Source organism: Lissotriton vulgaris, chromosome 3_1, assembly GCF_964263255.1.
Source record: "Lissotriton vulgaris chromosome 3_1, aLisVul1.2, whole genome shotgun sequence".
Classification (NCBI taxonomy): Eukaryota; Metazoa; Chordata; class Amphibia; order Caudata; family Salamandridae; genus Lissotriton; species Lissotriton vulgaris.
Genome location: NC_141689.1, coordinates 586148290 through 586167757, shown reverse-complemented (window position 1 = coordinate 586167757; position 19468 = coordinate 586148290). Strand labels below are relative to the sequence as shown.

Below are 19468 nucleotides of genomic sequence, written 5' to 3'. Positions count from 1 at the left end.
ACAGCCCGAACAGTAGTTGAGACAGCCTGCATCACACAACGATCTGCCCAAGCAGCAGAGCTGATAGCCCTCACTCGAGCATGCATCATAGCCGCAGGGACCACCACGAACGTATATACGGACAGCCAGTATGCCTTCGGAGTGGTCCACCATTTTGGGCTCCTGTGGAGAGAGAGGGGGTTCCTGACGTCCCACGGCACCCCGATCCTCCACGGAGATCTAGTCTCCGCTCTGATTGAAGCAGTTCTCCTCCCCAAACGATTAGCGGTGATTAAATGTCAGGCACACAAAAAGGTGACAGACTTAGTTGGACAAGGGAATGCACTGGCCGACATCACTGCACGAACCACAGCCGAGAATAGGACAGCGACACACATGTACGTGACCAGGTCGCAAGCAGAAACATGGAGTGACACAAGGATAATGATCAGGGACATTCAATCGGCCAGCACCCCTCACGAGCTGACTAAGTGGGCAGGGGTGGGTTTGAAGGATGAGGAAGGCTGTTGGCGAACGAAGGATGCAAGCAAATGGATGCTGCCCGACTCATATCTGATTCCCATACTGACCATGGCTCACTCCCCCGCACACATAGGATCTGCACCCATGATTGAACTCATTTCCAAAGTCTGGCATAACGACAAAATCCCTGATTCAGCCAGACGCCTAGTTCGACAATGCCTTATCTGTCTGCAACACAACCCCGGGAAAGGAGCTGTAGTGCCCCGGGGAGGGTTTGGGACCCCCAATCACCCCTTTGAGGTCCTTCAGATGGATTACATCCAACTAGAGAGATGCCAAAACCTGAAGTATGTACTAGTCATCGTATGTGCCTTCAGCAAATGGGTAGAAGCCTATCCAACCCGTGACAACACTGCCATGACTACTGCCAAAGTACTACTGAAGGAATTCTTCCCTCGCTATGGCCTTTGCCGAATTTTATGGAGCGACAATGGCCCCCACTTCATAGCTGAGGTTATCCAACTAATCCTGAAGGGATTGGGGGTGAAGCAACGATTCCATGCGGTCTTCCACCCCCAATCCGCTGGTCTAGTGGAACGCCACAATGCCACACTCAAGCTGAAACTGGCAAAAATAGTGGCCACCACTGGACTTAACTGGCCGGATGCCCTCCCACTGGCTTTGTTATCAATGCGCTCCACTCCCACCAAGCACCATTTGACCCCCTACGAGGTCGTGTTCGGGCGGCCAATGAATCTCTGGACTGCTCCCAAACCGACCTCCATCCATGACGTCCCAGATGTCCTGCTATCTGATTATTTGTGCAAATTAACTAAAACGTTGTCTGTCATTCATCAACAGGTGCAGCAGGCCATCCCCGATGCTTCCAGGGGCCCCGGTCACGACATCCAACCGGGAGATTTCGTATTGATACGAAATTTCCAGCGAACCAAGAGTCTGGAACCTCGGTGGACGGGCCCCCGGCAAGTGCTGATCACCACCCGAACGGCACTCCGAGTGGAGGGGAAGAAGCACTGGCTGCACGCGCATCATTGTCGGAAGGTCTCTGCAAACCTGGCCACGACAGAAAACGTCAGCGCCCAAGAAGAGCTCCTGAGCAAAGACCGACCGATATTGGACTGTTATCCAGATACTGAGGCACTCGAACTTGCAAAATTCTCTGATCCTACTGTGCCATCCAGAGAAGGGTATTTCCTGCGTCGAAAGGAGGGAGTCTCGGCTAAGTAGGCCACGGACTAAGTTAAAATCTCAGAACGGTGACCTACACACAATCAAGGGTTGCCGGGAGAGAAGCTAAACAAAGTCTGTGGTTCTGCCCACTACCGAGCCCCTTGAAGGTGATGGAAGCGCCAAATAAGAAGATGATGGAAGCGCCAGATAAGAAGATGATGGAAGCGCCAGATAAGAAGATGATGGAAGCAACGGGAATTACCCAGTATAGAAATCCAAAGACTGACAACCTGCACAAATCAAAGACAATTGCACTCTTCATTGCCTTCCTCTTCTGCCTCCTCCTCATGACCTCCTTCTGGATTCTGGAGGAGAGCACACCGGCTCATGAGACATTGCTACCTACTGCACAGCCAACACCCCTGAAAGAGCATCACCTAATCTCTCTGTCGCCTCAGCTCCGAGAAAGGCGCAGGGAATTCTGGAACAATTCCTTCGTGCAACTGTTGCACCAACATAACCTTGCTGCAAATGCTAAGAACTGTTGGATCTGCGGGTTGCTCCCGCATGCCACTGGACACTCCATCCCCTTCATCCCTTCACCCTTCTCAGTTCACGGCTCTTGCCTCGCCTGGTTGATCCTCATGCAAGAGAGCCACAGGGACAACGCCACCTCCAGCCGGACAGTGTCACACTTCTACTCTGGGTTCTGGCTGAACAAAACAGGAAAGACTCCAGCTGCCCTGTGTCCTGCGCTTGCAGGCACCACCTTCATCAAAGACATTCCAGCCAAAGAACGAGTCGAAGTACAGGTGCTCCACAATCCAGCCAGAACCACCTTCTCTCATCTGCAGAAACAAACTACCGCCACCCTGACTGTGGCTCTGTCCGTGATCAATGTCACTGGCCTTGTGTGCCTAGAAGGCCAGGGAACGCAGCTGGTGGGTTACAGCGCCTGCCGAGTCACCAGAACATTGGACTCAGCTGAACCCCCTTCTTTTGTTGCTTCTCCGAATATGTTCTTTGTGTGTGGCACCAAGGCTTACACCTGGCTCCCGAGAGGATGGAAGGGCACCTGTTATATTGCCTTCGTTCTTCCACCCACATATGTAGCCCCTGCCAACCACCACCGGCAGAGGCGTGCAGACGACCTTGGACAAGCCGACTCCACCGGAGCACAGTTCCTGGATGCAGCAAAGGGACTTGTTCCTCTGTGGGGTCCAATGGCAAACAGCCGTGCTATCCGACACCTGACCCAGGCCTTAGAAACAACGATCAACATCACGGCTGGCATCCTCGCTAACAACACTGCGGAACTTCAGGCGGTCCGCCTTGTGACCCTCCAAAATCGACTCGTCCTAGACGTAGTCCTAGCCGATCGAGGAGGAGCATGCCGCATCATCGGATCCAGCTGCTGCACCTACGTGCCTGACAACTCGCCTTCAGTCTACAAAGCCATTGAACACCTCCACAGACTGTCCTCAGAGGTTCACCAAGAGCAGGAAGGATGGTCGCTTGGGAGCTGGTTTTGGGACACTTTGAAAAATTGGGGTTGGAAGTTGTTTTCCTTCGTGCTGATACCTGTTGTAATATTATGTGGGTGTTGCTTAGGTATCCAATGTCTGCCACCATTGTTCGGCCTTCTTTCTAGCTATATGTGCCCAAAGACTTTGGACTTCCGAAATGAGCACATGAGCCCCCTCTATGAAGTAGAAATACGTGGCCTTATGGGGATAAATCCGAACTGACAAGTTGGCGAGACATGTTAAAAGGGATGACTGTGGAATTTTAGTTTGCGATCTGAACATCATCTGCGCCAGCTTGTCACCTATGCACTACGCGCACGGCAGCCATTCTAGGTCACCTATGTACTACGTGCACGGCAGCCATTTTAGATATCATGGTCTCCCTGTCCACGACCGATCGCCAGCGCGCCCCTCTGACCCAGCAAGCATCCTCCGCGCACCCTGGCTCCCCCTCCCTCCTCCTTACGAGCATGACCCATCTGCATGACCCTGTCCTTGGAAGTCATGCCAGCGCCTGACCAACACCTCCTCCCCTCCCATGAATGCCCCTCTGTTGAACAAACCTCCCCTCTGCACTGGATTGTCCACGCAGCATGAATACCACTCCATTGATGGCCCCTCACCCCGTGTCCGACTGTCCACACAGGTCCGAGGCCATTGCCTAAGCCGAGAGATATCATTTACTGCCCTTATTGTATGAGGTCGCTCTCCTTCAAAGGACCCTCTATTGATCCAGGCCTCCCCACCCCCCTGTGACACGATCAGGCGCACACATCCTAAGACTCGACGAAACACTCAGCTGCGTGATGACCCTCTCTCTTATCAGCAGGTTGAGGACCTCCATTGTGAAGGTATATGGGGGTGGGATTAACACGAGGATTACGGGGATGTCTTTTTTTGTGCCTTACAAAGTTGTGATTGTAATAAAGGAAGGTCACATGCCATAAACCAGTGTATAAGAGGCCAGGCCTCCGAGAGGCTGTTAGAGCACCTCGAGACGATACCTTGTTGTCTGATCTGATGTGTTCTGCTCCGTCGGAATAAACTTCTGTTTCCTGCCTTCTGGTCTCCGGCGCCTGCCTCATTGCTTGGTAATTTGAATGGTACAAGGGCGGTTAGCGCCGGGCAAATCTTGAGAAAGGTCCTAGCCCTACCTTTTTCTAACAATGACTCTAGAATTCAAAAGGTCCAGATATGTAGTTTTGCACAAATGATCCTTTAGATCGCTTTGAAGTCCATTGGACTTACTGATTGTCTTAGTTTGCCAAGCATTGATTCCTTTCCTGTTTTTCATAAAATAACTTTCTACTTTCTTCATTAGTAAAATAAGTCTCACAAAGGATGATTCAAAACAAATCCTGTTTTTTGTAAGGCTGTATTGAAACTTTTATCCTTTATTTCTTCTGGTAAGCGCAACTATGTTATTGTCCATATGCCAGAGTTCTGGTTGGTTGCAAGTTCTAAAATTAAAAGCCACATACCTTTTTCTTTCGCCTTTTTGTCTTTGTTTAGGGTACCCGTATTTACACCATCCGGAGGAGAAGGTCGCTGAGAAAGGAAACAGAATTACTGGACTCAAAAGGTTTTCAGGTAAGTTTTTGCTGTTAGAGTTCAAGGCCAGGAAAGGAAGTTTTGTCTCAAGCAAAGGACGCAGTCTTGGGCGTGGCTTATATAGCTGGTTGACCAAGATGGGTGTTGTGAGTGAAATTTCATGAGATTTCACACTTGCGTTTCCAAATTCTTGTATTCTTTGTTATGGGTCCTGCCCTGGTATATTTTAATCTTTCCTGGATGCTAGACACTGTGGGGGCGCATGCGCACCATCCTAGTCTAGTGAAAGGTATTTTTTTTATTCTGGCATATGTATACTAACACTCTGTATTTTCTTCATTCTGGCATGTATATAATGGCACTTTGGGTACTACAGGCATGACACATTGTGTGATGCATATTCATTTAAAATTAATAATTATGTTTATGCAATTATAGTCTGCCTTATTCACAATTTAATGTATGTATTTTTTCCATAGATTGCTTGCCGAATTGCACGGTTGATGAGTTTGTTTTGCCTCTTGTCTCTCCTTAATAATAAATAATGATATCATTAAAGGTATAGAAGGACAAGGGGACTGGCATTCAAAATAATATTCAAAGACGTATAAAGAGCCTTCTTAGGCTAAAAGGTCTAATTAGGAAATAACTTGATGTATCATTTGCTCTATGCCTATGTTGTTGGACAGATTCTCAGCTGCCATCTTCCGGCCTTAAGCTCCATTTGTTTTATATTGGTCTGTCTAGATTCTTTTCGTGTATGCTGAATCATAAGCCAGCTAATATATTAAGCATGATTACTTTTTGTGCCTTTTAAACGATATAATCGATCCATAAATGTGACTGACTGAAATTAAAAGGTGTTGGGCATCAGTGATACCAATCTGATGAGATGGGTGTGTTCTGCTCATGAGTGAAGACCTGGTTTGCGTAAAGTATCCACCGTAAATCACTCTTCCAACACTTCTGCTGCTGCCTCTGCGGCTACATTCAAGATGCAAGATGGCTGCTGGACAATAGCTCTGCAAAGGAGCTCCGGGGCTTGGGATCACAAGTTTGTGAAAATCCCTGGATATGCCCCTTATCCATCCTCCTGCCAGACATCCCTGCACAGGTGAAAGTCACAGCAAAGCATAGACCCCTGCAAGGCAACCACAACGGAGATCGATCGGAAATTAATGCCCACCTGAAATCCGATGGTCAGTCCAACGTCCCTTTCTGGTCAGCCGGTGACGGAGACAAGACAAGTCCGGAAAAAAGGCAGCATTTCACCTTAACTTCACCTTAGCCTCACTACTGCTTACACCCCGGTGAACCTCACTCCGGTGATCTTGATGCTGGAAGGTTGTTGATGCAGGTGGGTGCTTTTTTCATAGATTGCTTGCCGAATTGCACGGTTGATGAGTTTGTTTTGCCTCTTGTCTCTCCTTAATAAAAAATAATTATATCATTAAAGGTATAGAAGGAGAAGGGGACAGGCATTCAAAATAATATTCAAAGACGTATAAAGAGCCTTCTTAGGCTAAAAGGTCTAATTAGGAAATAACTTGATGTATCATTTGCTCTATGCCTATGTTGTTGGACAGGTTCTCAGCTGCCATCTTCCGTCCTTAAGCTCTATTTGTTTTATATTGGTCTGTCTAGATTCTTTTCGTGTATGCTGAATCATAAGCTAGCTAATACATTAAGCATGATTACTTTTTGTGCCTTTTGAACAATATAATCGATCCACAAATGTGACTGACTGAAATTAAAAGGTGTTGGGCATCAGTGATACCAATCCGATGAGATGGGTGTGTTCTGCTTATGAGTGAAGACCTGGTTTGCGTAAAGTACCCACCTTAAATCACTCTTCCAACACTTCTGCTGCTGCCTCTGCCGCTACATTCAAGATGCAAGATGGCTGCTGGACAATAGCTCTGCAAAGGAACTTGGGATCACAAGTTTGTGAAAATCCCTGGATATGCCCCTTATCCATCCTCCTGCCAGACATCCCTGCATGGGTGAAAGTCACAGCAACGCATAGACCCCTGCAAGGCAACCACAACGGAGATCAATCGGAAATTAATGCCCACCTGAAATCCGATGGTCAGTCCAACGTCCCTTTCTGGTCAGCCGGTGATGGAGACAAGACAAGTCCGGAAAAAAGGCAGCGTTTCACCTTAACTTCATCTTAGCCTCACTACAGCTTACACCCCGGTGAACCTCACTCCCGGTGATCTTGACGCTAGAAGGTTGTTGATGCAGGTGGGTGCTTTCCCCCGCTCGACTCGGTGGCCAGAACGGAGACCGGTCGGAGGAGTAGGTTAGTGGAATTTACGATCCTTGAACAATCTGTTGCCAGTTGATCTACCCCAGCTCGGAGCAGCCCTTCCCCGTGGGTTGAATGAGGCTTGAGTACCATCCGGTGATTCGGTGAGGGAATTGGGTGCAATTACGGGTCACTCAATCGCCGCCATTTATGCTGACATGGCTCACATCGGGGATATTCACAACCCCGAATTAAAAAGGCCTGAAGTTGCCCTCCAGCAGCAGCATCAGCTTTAAAAGCTGTTTCCTTCTAGGGTGGATCCCTCTCTTGGAATTATCAACTTACTTAAACCGACCCAGTTTCAATAATCAACGGTGCCTGACTCCAAGATGGCGCCCCCGAGGACATAACCTTCTCGTGCTGACACCGAAGTGATGCTGAGAATCTGAAACACTAGTTCTCCCACACTAGTATCAGGACGCAATCTCGCCCTATATCCGGCCGACCCCTTGGAGCTCGCCCCTTGGCTGTGAAATCCTATAGCTCCCTGTACTGTTTTAATTATTCATGATTAGGCGAGGTCCTCTACAGTTCTTCCTCGTTGCAATCGTAAGAGGATAACTCGACCCTGATCAGTGGCCATTTTGGCATGGGCACGGTCTCCCTAGTCCTCCAACCTACCTGCTGTCTGATAGTAGCCTGAACAGTGGAAACATAGACAGAGTGCCATCATAGATACCTAGAATCTGCAACACAACTTAAAATTCAGGCCGCCCTCCTAGGGATCGGAAACTATGAAACTAATGACAGTAAGTGCCCTGGACTCCTGGAGGTCTCATGGATGTGGGCAAAGTGGTTTGGATCTAAACAATAACTCTTGATGACTACACCCACCTCTGTGGGAGCCCTGATTACAATTTGCCTTATGCAACTCCAGCCTGTTATCTCGTCACTTTAAATGATATTTTTCCCTCTAATTCTTTTCCCCATCTCTTTTCTACATCCTTTCTATTCATTTTCACCTCATTTTGCCTGCGCTTGCCTTCTTAGTACTACTTGCTTACTACTCCTTCCCACTTATACCCTTTTCTATGTTACCTGTCAACTCTACCCCCTTCTTTATTGAATATTGACTTACACCTTATACCACTTTTGAACTTTACCCCCATCTTGGCTGTCCATCAACCTATTCCTACACTGTATTACGTTATTCTGTGCACTTTATTAACTTTCTTTTTAATTTGTTATTTATTGTTGTGCTCTTTATTTGTTCATTTTTAGATTGCACTGTATATTTTATTTGATTATGCTGTTTACCTGTGTTCGGCTAATAGTAACTCCACTCCCCCTTTTCCTAGCTCCTCCTTTTATTCTCTTTAGTTAGTTCATTTTTAAGATTGTGCTATACATTTTATTTGATTATTCTATGTGTTTTATTGTGTATTTTGTATCTGCTTGATATATTTCATTTCATGTTTTCACCCACACCCCTCACTGTTTGAGTCTGCCTGGATTATATTTTATTCTATTTTTATACTTGTATTTTATTTTATATATTTTGCATTTTATTGTGTAGCTTCTTGCCCCACTATACCTGATGTCCCTTTGTTTAGTCCACCCTCATTCATTACTACCGGTATATGTGCTGCTGGCTAAATGTAACTCCACTCCCTCATCTATTCGCACCCACACTTCTCATTGTGTAAACCTGCTCTGGCTATACCTAGCCCGTCCCACGCCTCCCCTCCCTTTTTTATTTCAACTTCCAATATTCTTTTATTTCAGCTTCTATTACCCTGTTAGTGGTCAATGGCAATCTAATCTACTGTTCTCCCTCTCTCTTTCCCCATTCTATGAAACATGCCGCCCTTCACGCCTCCCCCCTCGACCCCTTTGTCTCAAATCTCGAAACTCGGACCTAACTTCTGGTCCATCCTTTACCCCTCCCATCTTACCAAACACGGCAAGAAAAACTTCAAACTCAAAATTCTCTGTCTACACCCAGAAACCCTATTTGCGGATCATCATAACAACTTTAACTCCTCACTTATCACTAATTTCATATTCTTCACCAAACGCACTTCTAAATGGAAAAGCCTATTTCTACGTCACGCAATATTCCATATGGTCTGAAACTCTCCACCACCCCATCTCCTTCCTTTCCAGGAGAAATAGATATCTCCATTTTCAAATCGGGAACCATCCTCATCCAAGCATCTGAGAAACACCTCAATATCTTTGAACACCACTTCAGTTCTATATCCCAATCCCTCACACAATCCTTGAACCCTTCACCAGACACTTCACCACCCGTCCTATCCCCGCCACCCATATCTCTTATCCCCTTTGAACCCCATCTTTTATTGCCTGCCTCACACGTCATCTCTCCTTCCCCCCTATCACCTCCTGATTTACCTCTATCGTCTCATACTCCTAACACTGCCACCCTTTCTCATCCACATTTGACTTCCCCTGCCTACATCACTAATACTAGTTCTGATCCCCCTTATCCCCCTCCTTATTTACCTTCCACCCTACCTACTCCCAACAAGGTTTCCCCCTCCCAACTGCAACGGTCCTTCCCGGCCTTCATCACTAACACTAGATTTGATTCGCCTCACCCCCTCCCACATTATCCCCTCGCTCTATTCCCACCCCCTCCTCCTCCTCCCACAATCATGTTGATCATTCTCATTCTCTATCTACCACCCTCGCTCTCAATACTTTAACATGTGACCCCCCTATCTCCCTGTCCCCTAATACTCTCGTCCCCCCTCCATCCGCCTCCATAATTGACTCCCCCACCCCCCTTCGTGATTCCTCAATATTCTCTAATTCTCATGCTATCCTCACACCTAATCTTGCCCCCTAGCATACCCCGATTTTGCTATGCTCTACTGAGCCCTCCTCTCCTTTGATTCCCTTACTCAACAATCCAACCTCATTCTCCCCACTATACAACCCCCCTAATGACGCCCACAGAACCCTCCACCTACCCCTTATTATCCCTCCTTCCTTATATTACACTCTCTTCCACCCACCGCCCTCCCTCCGACCTCCATACCACTTCTCCTTCTGATTCAACCGATACGCCAACTCTTACTGACTTTAAGCAACTTCCACTGGACTGTCCACCTACAAATGACGCTCTTCTTATATCTACCTCCTGTACACCCCCTCTCTCCAAAAATGATCCTCCCCATACTACAACTCCTCCCCCCTCCTCCCTCCAGGCTCTCACCCCATCCTTCCCACATTAACAACCCTCTTGACAACACTTATCCAACCAGCCTCCTATTTATTACAGATCCACCACACCCATCAATTCACACGCAATCACTCCTTAATATTGAACTTCTCCTTTCATCCCTCGTCTTAGAACTCTCTTCACTCAGAAACGAGATATCACTCCTTTCTAAAGCCCACCCCTTAGCTCATGCCCACACACTGATCCCCCCGCAATTCACTCTTCCATCCTTCATCAACAATCATATCAATCCACCCTCTATCTGCCCAACTTGTGACCCCATCACCAATCATATTAATCCACCCTCTAACTGCCCAACTAGTGCTATCACCAGCTTCAACACTCCTCCCCTCCCTAGTAATCACGCACCCAGTTCCTTACCTGCTCAACCTTCTTTAAGCATCCCACCCCACGCCAACACTACTTTCCCACACCTACTTGATACTTACCCGACAACCTCGGCCGTTAACGCTCTCACGGAATTACCTACCTCTTCCTCACCATCCTCGTCCTCCATCCCCCTCACTTTTCAATCTACGATCCCAGTTCTCACAGGAACGAGCAGACTCCCCCTTCATCCACCCTCACTTAGGCCACCCCAACAACTTAGACCCATCCCCCCATGTCCGCTCACCCAATTACCAGACCCTACTCCCCTCTACGACATGTTGATCAATTGCCAATCCGCCTCGTGCCACGCAACTGAGATTGCGGAAAACATTCTCAATGAAAACATAGACATCGCTTTCCTCACTGAAACCTGGCTCACCGCTCACTCCACCCCTATCCTCGACCTGCTCATCCCCCAGGGTATTCCATCATCAAGAAAGATAGAGTCGAGCAAACAGGAGGAGGCCTTGCACTAATCTTTAAATATGAACTTAACATCTCGCTTATACAGCTGCAAGACCCCTCATCATTTGAATACCTCTGCAATGATCTCATCATTCCTACCACCCCCCTGGGAATAGTACCTCGTTTACTAAAGAGATGTCTGATCTTATTATTCAATCATCGCTCACCCACTCCAAGAATCTCTTCCTTGGTGACTTCAACATCCACTGGAATATAAAAATGAAGCTGCTGTCATCCTATTTAAGGATGCCATGGACATCACCAACATGACCCAACTCTGTAATTTCCCCTCTCATACCAAAGGTGCAACCCTTGACGCTATAATGACTAGCAAGGATCTGGCCTCTCTCTCAAATATACTGCCTGTTGACTGGTCCGACCACCACCTTATCCTCTTCACCCTGAATAGCTCCATTACTAGCCCTGCCCCCATCAACACTTTACCTTCTAAACTAACACGCAACCTTCACCGTATCCCACCTGGCGAATTGGAATCCTCTATTAAAACTTGCCTACTTCTCCCCCCTCTCTCTGACAGCACCAATGACTTAACCAAGCATTATAATATTCCATTCTTAAAGCCCTTGATCAAATTGCTCCACTTAAACTCAAGCAACAAATAAACAACCCTCCCAAGTCTTGGTTCAATTCTGAACTCAATAATGATAGACGGTCCCTCAGACAATCTGAACGTGTTTGGAGGAATCATCCCTCTGCAGATAATCTGGCTCTCCTAAGAACTGCTAGAGCTCAATACAAAAAACTTATCTGCAACAAAAAAGACTCCTTTCTCCGGTCACAGCTCGACCAGGCTAGAAACCGCCCCAGAAAACTCTTTAACATCGTTAAAAAACAAACGTCTTCTGGCCGTCCTAAAATATTAGCCTCTAGGGAAAGATGCGAAGAAATTGCCAGCTTCTTCACGAACAAAATCAACAAGATAGAACTATCATTCTCTTCCCCCCCACTCTCACCCCAACCTCCCCTCAACCAACACACACTCGATAACTCTCCTAACTCTCTCTCCTCCTCTCTTACCACACTTCACGACCCCCACAATCCATCCCCGTTCTCCTCTCCCAAGGGCCACTCTGCGAAAAACAACGCGTCATGGAGTGAATTCAGTCCAGTTTCTATATCCAAGATGATCAACATCATTTCTAAACTTAAACCTTCCTCCCACACCAAAGACCCCCTCCCCGCCCATCTAGTTCAAGAACTCAAACACATCATTGCCCCCATCTGGACCAATATTATCAACTCCTCTCTTTCCTCGGGCGTTGTCCCCGCCTCCCTTCAGCTTGGCCAAATCTCCCCCATTCTTAAAAACACCTCGGCTGACCCCAATGACCTTAACAACCTACGCCCCATCTCCAAACTTCCTTTCCTATCTAAGGCCCTTGAAAAATGTGTCCTGTCCCAATTAGAGAACTATGGGGCATATTACCAAGCAATAGCGATAATTATCGCTATTGCTTGGTTAGAGACAAAAATTTACCGCTGAGCTGTGGTGATTTTTACAGCAAATACACCTTGGTATTACCAAGGTTTATCGCAAATGTGATAAAAATCGCCGCAATGCATAAATATCGCTGAAAAGTCAGCGATATTCATGCATTATCGACCTAATGCTCTTAGCCATGTTATCCACCTCCCATTGGATAACATGGCTAAGAACTGCTCACGGCAGCTTTTGGAGATATTCGCGCTTATCGCGAATATCTCCAAAAGTTGGTAATAGAAGTTAGAGATGTTAGCGACTGTTTTCAGTCGCTAACATCTTGGCACGCCCACTTTGCATGTCATTAGTGATAAATATCACTGACATGCAAAGTGGGGCCCAAGATGGTCGCTATCTCCTACTAGCTGTCGCTAACTGGTGTTAGCGACAGCTAGGTAATAGGGAGATCATTTTATCTCCACTTTCTTGGCTTTTAAAGCCAAAAAAGCAGAGATTAACCCCCTTGATAATATGCCTCCATATCTTCTGCTTCAATCTCCTGGACACCTTCCAATCCGGTTTTAGCAAGGGATGCAGCACAGAAACTGCTATGTTAAACATCACAGTGATATTCATCGCTCCCTTGATAGAGGTGAATCATCCCTACTAATCCTACTTGACCTCTCGGCTGCTTTTCATACTGTCCACCATCCCACCCTTCTCAAAAATCAATTTGGCGTTGAAGGCACTGTATTCAATTGGTTCTCCTCGTTCCTACAAAATAGATCACAGCAAATCAAGTTAAACCATTTCCTCTCTAATCCACAACCTGTCTCACTCAGTGTCCCTCAAGGATCCATCCTCTCCCCAACCCTATTTAATCTTTTCATGGAACCACTCACTCTCATTCTTAAACAAGCCAAAATCAGTTACCACCTTTATGCTGACGACACCCAGCTATACTACAAGATCAAATCTCACAATGACATTCTTCACCTCAATGACACCTTGAATAAAGTTCAAACATGGTTCTATCTTAATTATCTAAAACTGAATCCGAAAAAAACTGAAATCATCCTCTTCACTCCCAAAAACAATTCCCTCCCCATTCAACTCTGGATCAACGATATCAAAGCACTTAATTGCACCCTCTCCAAGTCAAATTCTGTGAAATCCCTAGGCATCAGCATTGACCAAAATCTTAACCTCATCCCCCACATAAAAAATGCTGCCAAAAGTGCTCTTTACACCTTTCACCACCTCAAAAAAATCAAACCTTTTATTCCAGCTGATGATTTTAGAACCGTTGTCCAATCGCTTGTCCTGTCCAGGATTGATTATGGCAACGCCACACTTGCCGGCTCACCAAGTCCATCTTGCACCGATTAAATCTGTTCTCAATCTAGCATCTAGACTTATCTCTGACTGTAAAAGATTTGACCACATATCCCCCGTCCTCAGAACTCTCAACTGGCTCCCTATAGAAGGAAGATCAACCTACAAGATTGCCTGCATCACTCATAAAGCTCTTCACCAAAACACTCCCTCTTACCTTGCAGTCAAACTACAGAAAGCAGGGTGCTCCAGATCCCTGAGGAGCTCTAACTCCCATGTCCTAATCTCTCCTAGACTCAAATGTAAAAAGACCCAATCCCGGGCTTTCTCTGGTAACGCTCCTACGATTTGGAACTCTCTCCCCAAAGACCTTTGCTGCAACCCCTCCTACCCTCTCTTCAAAAAGGAACTCAAAGAACTTCTTCTCAACAAATATTGGTGTACCTAATGCCTTCGATCCTGAACTTGCTCATGCTTTAATCTTCCCCCACCCACTCCGTCCCCACACCCTCTCCACCTCCCACTCACCCTCCCTTCCACCTCACCCCCTTCCTTCTCCTATCTTTAAAACCTCATCTTCCCCTTTAATTCTATCTTTGTTTTTCTTTGCTCTCATTGCTCTACTGAAGGCATTGCTACATCCCCTGTAAACTCGCTGCACATTGTCTAATTGTTTGTATTTGCTATTATTATGTGCTACCTTCCCTGTAAAGCGCTCTGATACCCTCGGGTCCAGCAGCGCTATATAAAACCTTTGAAATAAATAAATAAATATATACATTGAACCTTGTGTCCCCAATGCCACTGGGCACGGGTGAGGAGAATATTTACCAACCGGAGGGAAGGACATCCTCAGCCAAGAGTGTTGGGACGTTACTGGAGTGTAAGATGCCTCCATTGTTGTCCCATCCACCTCTAAAGGGAGACAGTCGGGATGTGGGTAAGAGATTATGGCTGCTTGTCTACATGTTGTGATGTTTCACACATTAAGCACATACAAAACTAAGGTGAAGCCAGAACCGGTGTTTTCAATTTTGAATTGTTGTTTATGTATGCTCCACCCATGAATTTGTATGTTTCTTTGCAGGAGGGTATTCCAGTTGTTATACTTGCTGTCTGCCTCTGAACTCCTCATTAGAAGAAGAATGGGGAACAAAGAAAATACCGCACTGCTTCCACTTGGCAGAATAACTGTGTGCTTTGGTGTGATTCAGCTTCGTGTTAATGAATAAAAACTACAAACCAGTAGAATTAATTATAGGCTTATTTTTTAAATGTCTGTTTATTTGCACATTTTATGGAAGGATAGCTGATAAGATCCCATTCCATTTTCCATGAAAATTCAGATTCTTGCTCACACGCCTCTTTGTGCTCAAAACCTGATCATGGCTAGTGAGTTAAACAGATCCCCCAGGATATAGCGGAATGGATTAGCTAATTTAGGTGCACAAATATGGAAATTTAGCGGCACCAATATGGAAATTTAGCAGCAATTTTGCGGCCTTTTATTTGGCAGTTTTACCTACAACAAACACAGATATCTTCGTTTTTTAGTTATTTAATAACATAAAGCTATGTATATTTGGTTTATTTACAATGTAGATACTTTGTTTGGCTTCAAGGTTACATATAGGACATAAACATGTTCATGAATAAATGTCCATGGGACCTGTATGCTTGTCGTGTTAATCTTGCAGTTCTTCTGAGCAGTCCAAATCTAGCCCAATATTGTGCGGCTGATTATAATGCAAAAACAATGATGGCCGGATGGATTGCTCCTAGAAGTACTATCGTCTGGCTGACAAAACATTTTTGTAGATGCTGTTGCTCCTTTCAGCATCTGCAGAACTGGTCACACAGTCCTTGTACACAGTTGCAAGCTGTGAAAGGACTGGAATGCCGTCAGCCATCCCACTTCAAAAGAGGTCAGTGTCAATCACCCCAGAAACAGATGCCTGTTTGCTTCTGGGCCCACATGTTCAAAGTAGAGGCAACGCTCCTGAACGGGAACTTCGCTGAAACCAAGGATGTCAGAATATTTAGTCTTGTCCTTAGGCAGGATGCAGAGTCGAGCAGGATTGAAAAGGCTCACTTGCTTCAAGAACCCAATTCCTGGTTGGGCCTCCCCCTTGTATTTGCCTGCCTTTTCCAGAGAGTTTTCTAAAGCTTTATTAAGCTGGGCTGTTATCTTTTCTTTCTGTGTCAGAGTTAATTTAGCCCCTGCAGTGGGCTGTAAAAATGGTTGTAGTGACTCCAGAGTGGGGACTGAGTTTGTTAGGTCAATGTGAAGGTCCTCCAAATAATCATAGACCTTCATTGTCACAGGTGTCTGACTCAGGAATAAGTCCATCAGATGTAAAACGTTTTGCCATTTTTCGGGCAAATTGCACTTTAATGCAGTTTCTTTGGTCGCTGTTCAAAATCCTTTGCAGATTTTCAAGTGAATCTGGGGGAGACATGCGGAGTTGCATCTCAGAATCAACAAACCCAGCATAGGCCTCAAAATGCTTGCAATGGTACTGGACAGCAGCAAACCAAGAATTCTACCGGGTACTTCAGGGGTCCGGTGCCATCCGTGGTTTCATCCCATGGTTCTCAGCAAGATGGTGCAGGTACCTACTCTTTCTGCTGGCCTTATAAAAGATGCATGAGAAGTACAGAAGGAAAGCATTTAGCTCCACAAAAGGCTTCCTAAATGACTGTCCAATAAGTTTCATTTGTGTGCCAAGCAGGTGATATGTTTGGACTTTGTGTACAGATTTCTCAAAACAGTGTTGTTTGCCTTGAGCATGTATGCCGCATTATCAGTGTTAAAGGAAATAACGTCCTAAAAGGCTATGCTGTACTCTGTGAGCACCTTCACAACTGCTTGCGCTACAGTCCCATGGTTGCACTGGGAGAGGAACACTGTGTTTGCTAGGTGGGTGTGAATCTTACGGCCACCCTGCTCAGAGACCACTGCAATAACACATTCAATACACAACGCCCTTCGACATCAGGTGTTTCATCAAATATAACACTGATCTTCTGATCTTGCAAGTTTTCTTTCAGCTCGTTCTTTGCTACTGTATATCTCTCTGAGAGATAACGTTCTTGAACCTGATGACTCCCAGGTATCACTCCACCATTTCGTCCTCGGTTATGGAGAAACTTGCACAACACAGGGTGGTCGCTTTTGCTCAGCGCAATGTTCAGCGCTGTGCAGACATTGGCCCATTCACTTATAATTTCCTGGTTTGAGGCACCAGCAGCTGTACTCTTTGTGAAAAGTGAGTTCACAGTCATCTGACGGGCACGTTTTGGCAAAGAGTGAGGGTCTGGATCATCTGAACAGCACTTCAAGTGTTTTTGGGACTGCACATGCATATCAACTGTGTGTTTCTGGATGTGGTCCACCGCCACATTGCACACACTGCAAAACAGTGCGCCACCATCAGCATGCATCATGGGGCTGTACTCTTTGGCCCGATCTGCTGCAGTTATATGGTTAGGTAGATGTGATCTGTGTTTCACAGTCTTCACAGGCTGCAGAAACTTCTCCATTCTGCTTTTGTTGTAGTGGCTTGTTGCTCCCTTGGAATCCAAATGATCTCCGGCTTGTGGCGCACACACGTAACTCACCTACAAATATATTTGGTGTGACTAAATGTGTTCCAAAGGGGAAAAGGACATTGCAATTGGTGGATGGAAAGTTAAGAAAACGTAGGTTAAACATGATTAAAAATGCATGCAACTCTGAAGCAAAGTTGCATACATGGCGCGTTAACATACAGGTAGGCAGAGGTCCTTCGAAGTGAAATGGCACACGAGTGTTGTCCCGCTAGGCAACTTTGAGTCATCTGTGGAGGCAGTGGGGGTGTGAGGTAAACATAAAAAACATAAGGCAAAAGTGTTTTCCCCCAAAAAACAACCGTGCCCCAAAAATGCCTGCAAATAAAAAATCACATTTGGGCAGAAACGGGAAGAAGAGGAAGGATGAGCCACCTGCCAAGAAAGTGAAACCTAACCGCTCAAAACAAATTTGTACAAGTGTACTTTGTAGGAGCACACAAGCCCTGCTTTTTACACTCGGGCGGGGGCCAACAGTGCTTAACGGGTATCTAGGGAAAATCCCAAGATAGCCCCAAACCACCCCCAAGAAATACAAAAAAAAAATTACAAGTATAAAACCCACATGATCATGTAGAAACCCATCCTCAAACCATGTACAGTGCTCCCACCCATTGCAAGTAGGACTTCACAAATATGGGTGGCTACCTCAAGCTTCTGCGCTTTAGCATATGTGGTATTCATCTCCCCGGAAGTGTACATTGTACCAAAATGTACCCGTTATTTGTAGCAGAAAGCATATATTAGTTGCCCGACGGCCCAATGGCTCTTCAACCAGCAGATTCTTCGCTCCGGGACTCTACAAAAAGAAGAAAAAGAGATACAGGAGGCTTGGCTAGCCCTTCCCATGGCACCTGTCCCACATCACTGCCACGTCCCCCACTACTCCTCTTTTAAAACCACAGCACCCCCATGTGCCCCCTGGGCCCGCATAACCAGCTGGCCCCAAAAGAATGCCCCCTGGGCCTGCCCCACACTGGGCACACGGTGGGGACGAAACTTACCTGTGCTCTGCACCGGGTCTTGAACCAGTGGATTCTTCCCTCCGGGACTCTACAAAAGAAGAAAAAAGTGTTACGGCAGGCTTGGCTAGCCCTTCCCATGACACCTGTCCCACATCACTGCCACCTCCCCAACTACGCCTCTTTAAAAACCACAGCACCCCCATGTGCCCCCTGGGCCTGCAAAACCTGCTGGCCTCATAAAAATGCCCCCCTGGTCCCGCCGCACACCGGGCATGCAGCGGGGACAAAACATACCTGTGCTCTGCACTGGCTTTTGAATTACAGCAGGCTTAATGCAGCACCCCCATGTGCCCCCTGGTCCTGCATGACCAGCCTGGGGGCCAAATAGTTACATTCTGGGCCTGCCGCGTGCCAGGTGGGCGGCTGGCCCGGTGTCATTCTGGGCCCGCCGCACACCGGGCACGTGGCGGGTCCAGCACATTTTTTTTTAAATGCCCCCCTGGGCCCACCGCGTGCCCGGTGTGGGGCGGGCCCTTGCCGGCCCAGCATGAAATTTTTTTAAGAAAATGCCCCCCGGGCCTTCTGCGTGCCCCTGTGCGGCATGCCCAAAATGACACTAGGCCCGCCTCACACCGGGCACATGGCGGGCCCAGCATGTAACTATTTAAAAAAATGTCCCCAGGTCCAGCCGCATGCCGCTGTGTGGCGGGCCCACAATGACACCGGGCCCGCCGCACACCGGGCAGCCGGCATCAGCATGTAACTATTTTAAAAAAAATGCCCCCAGGGTCCCCTGCGTGCACCTGTGCGGTGGGCCCACTATGACACCAGGCCCGCCACACACCGGGCACATAGCGGGCCCATCATGTAACTATTTAAAAAAAATTCCCCAGGTCCAGCTGCGTGCCCCTGTGTGGCGGGCCCACAATGACAACAGGCCCGCTGCACACCGCGCAGGCAGCAGGCCCAGCATGTAACTATTTTAGAAAAATGACCCCCAGGTCCAGCTGCGTGCACCTGTGTAGCGGGCCCACA

At 46.9% G+C, this 19468-nt stretch overlaps 1 protein-coding gene across 1 annotated transcript; it reads right to left on the bottom strand.

Moving 5' to 3' along the window:
* Positions 1-16775: 16775 nt before the first annotated feature.
* Positions 16776-17402, bottom strand: LOC147726815 (CGG triplet repeat-binding protein 1-like). The gene has a single exon (XM_086963509.1). It carries the CDS (start codon positions 17400-17402, stop codon positions 16776-16778), a length of 627 nt encoding a protein of 208 aa, XP_086819635.1.
* Between the last annotated feature and the right edge of the window lie 2066 nt (positions 17403-19468).

Coding starts and splice junctions, on each gene's coding strand:
- LOC147726815 (XM_086963509.1), bottom strand. CDS start 17,402: ATGGAGAAGTTTCTGCAGCCTGTGAAGACTGTGAAACACAGATCACAT.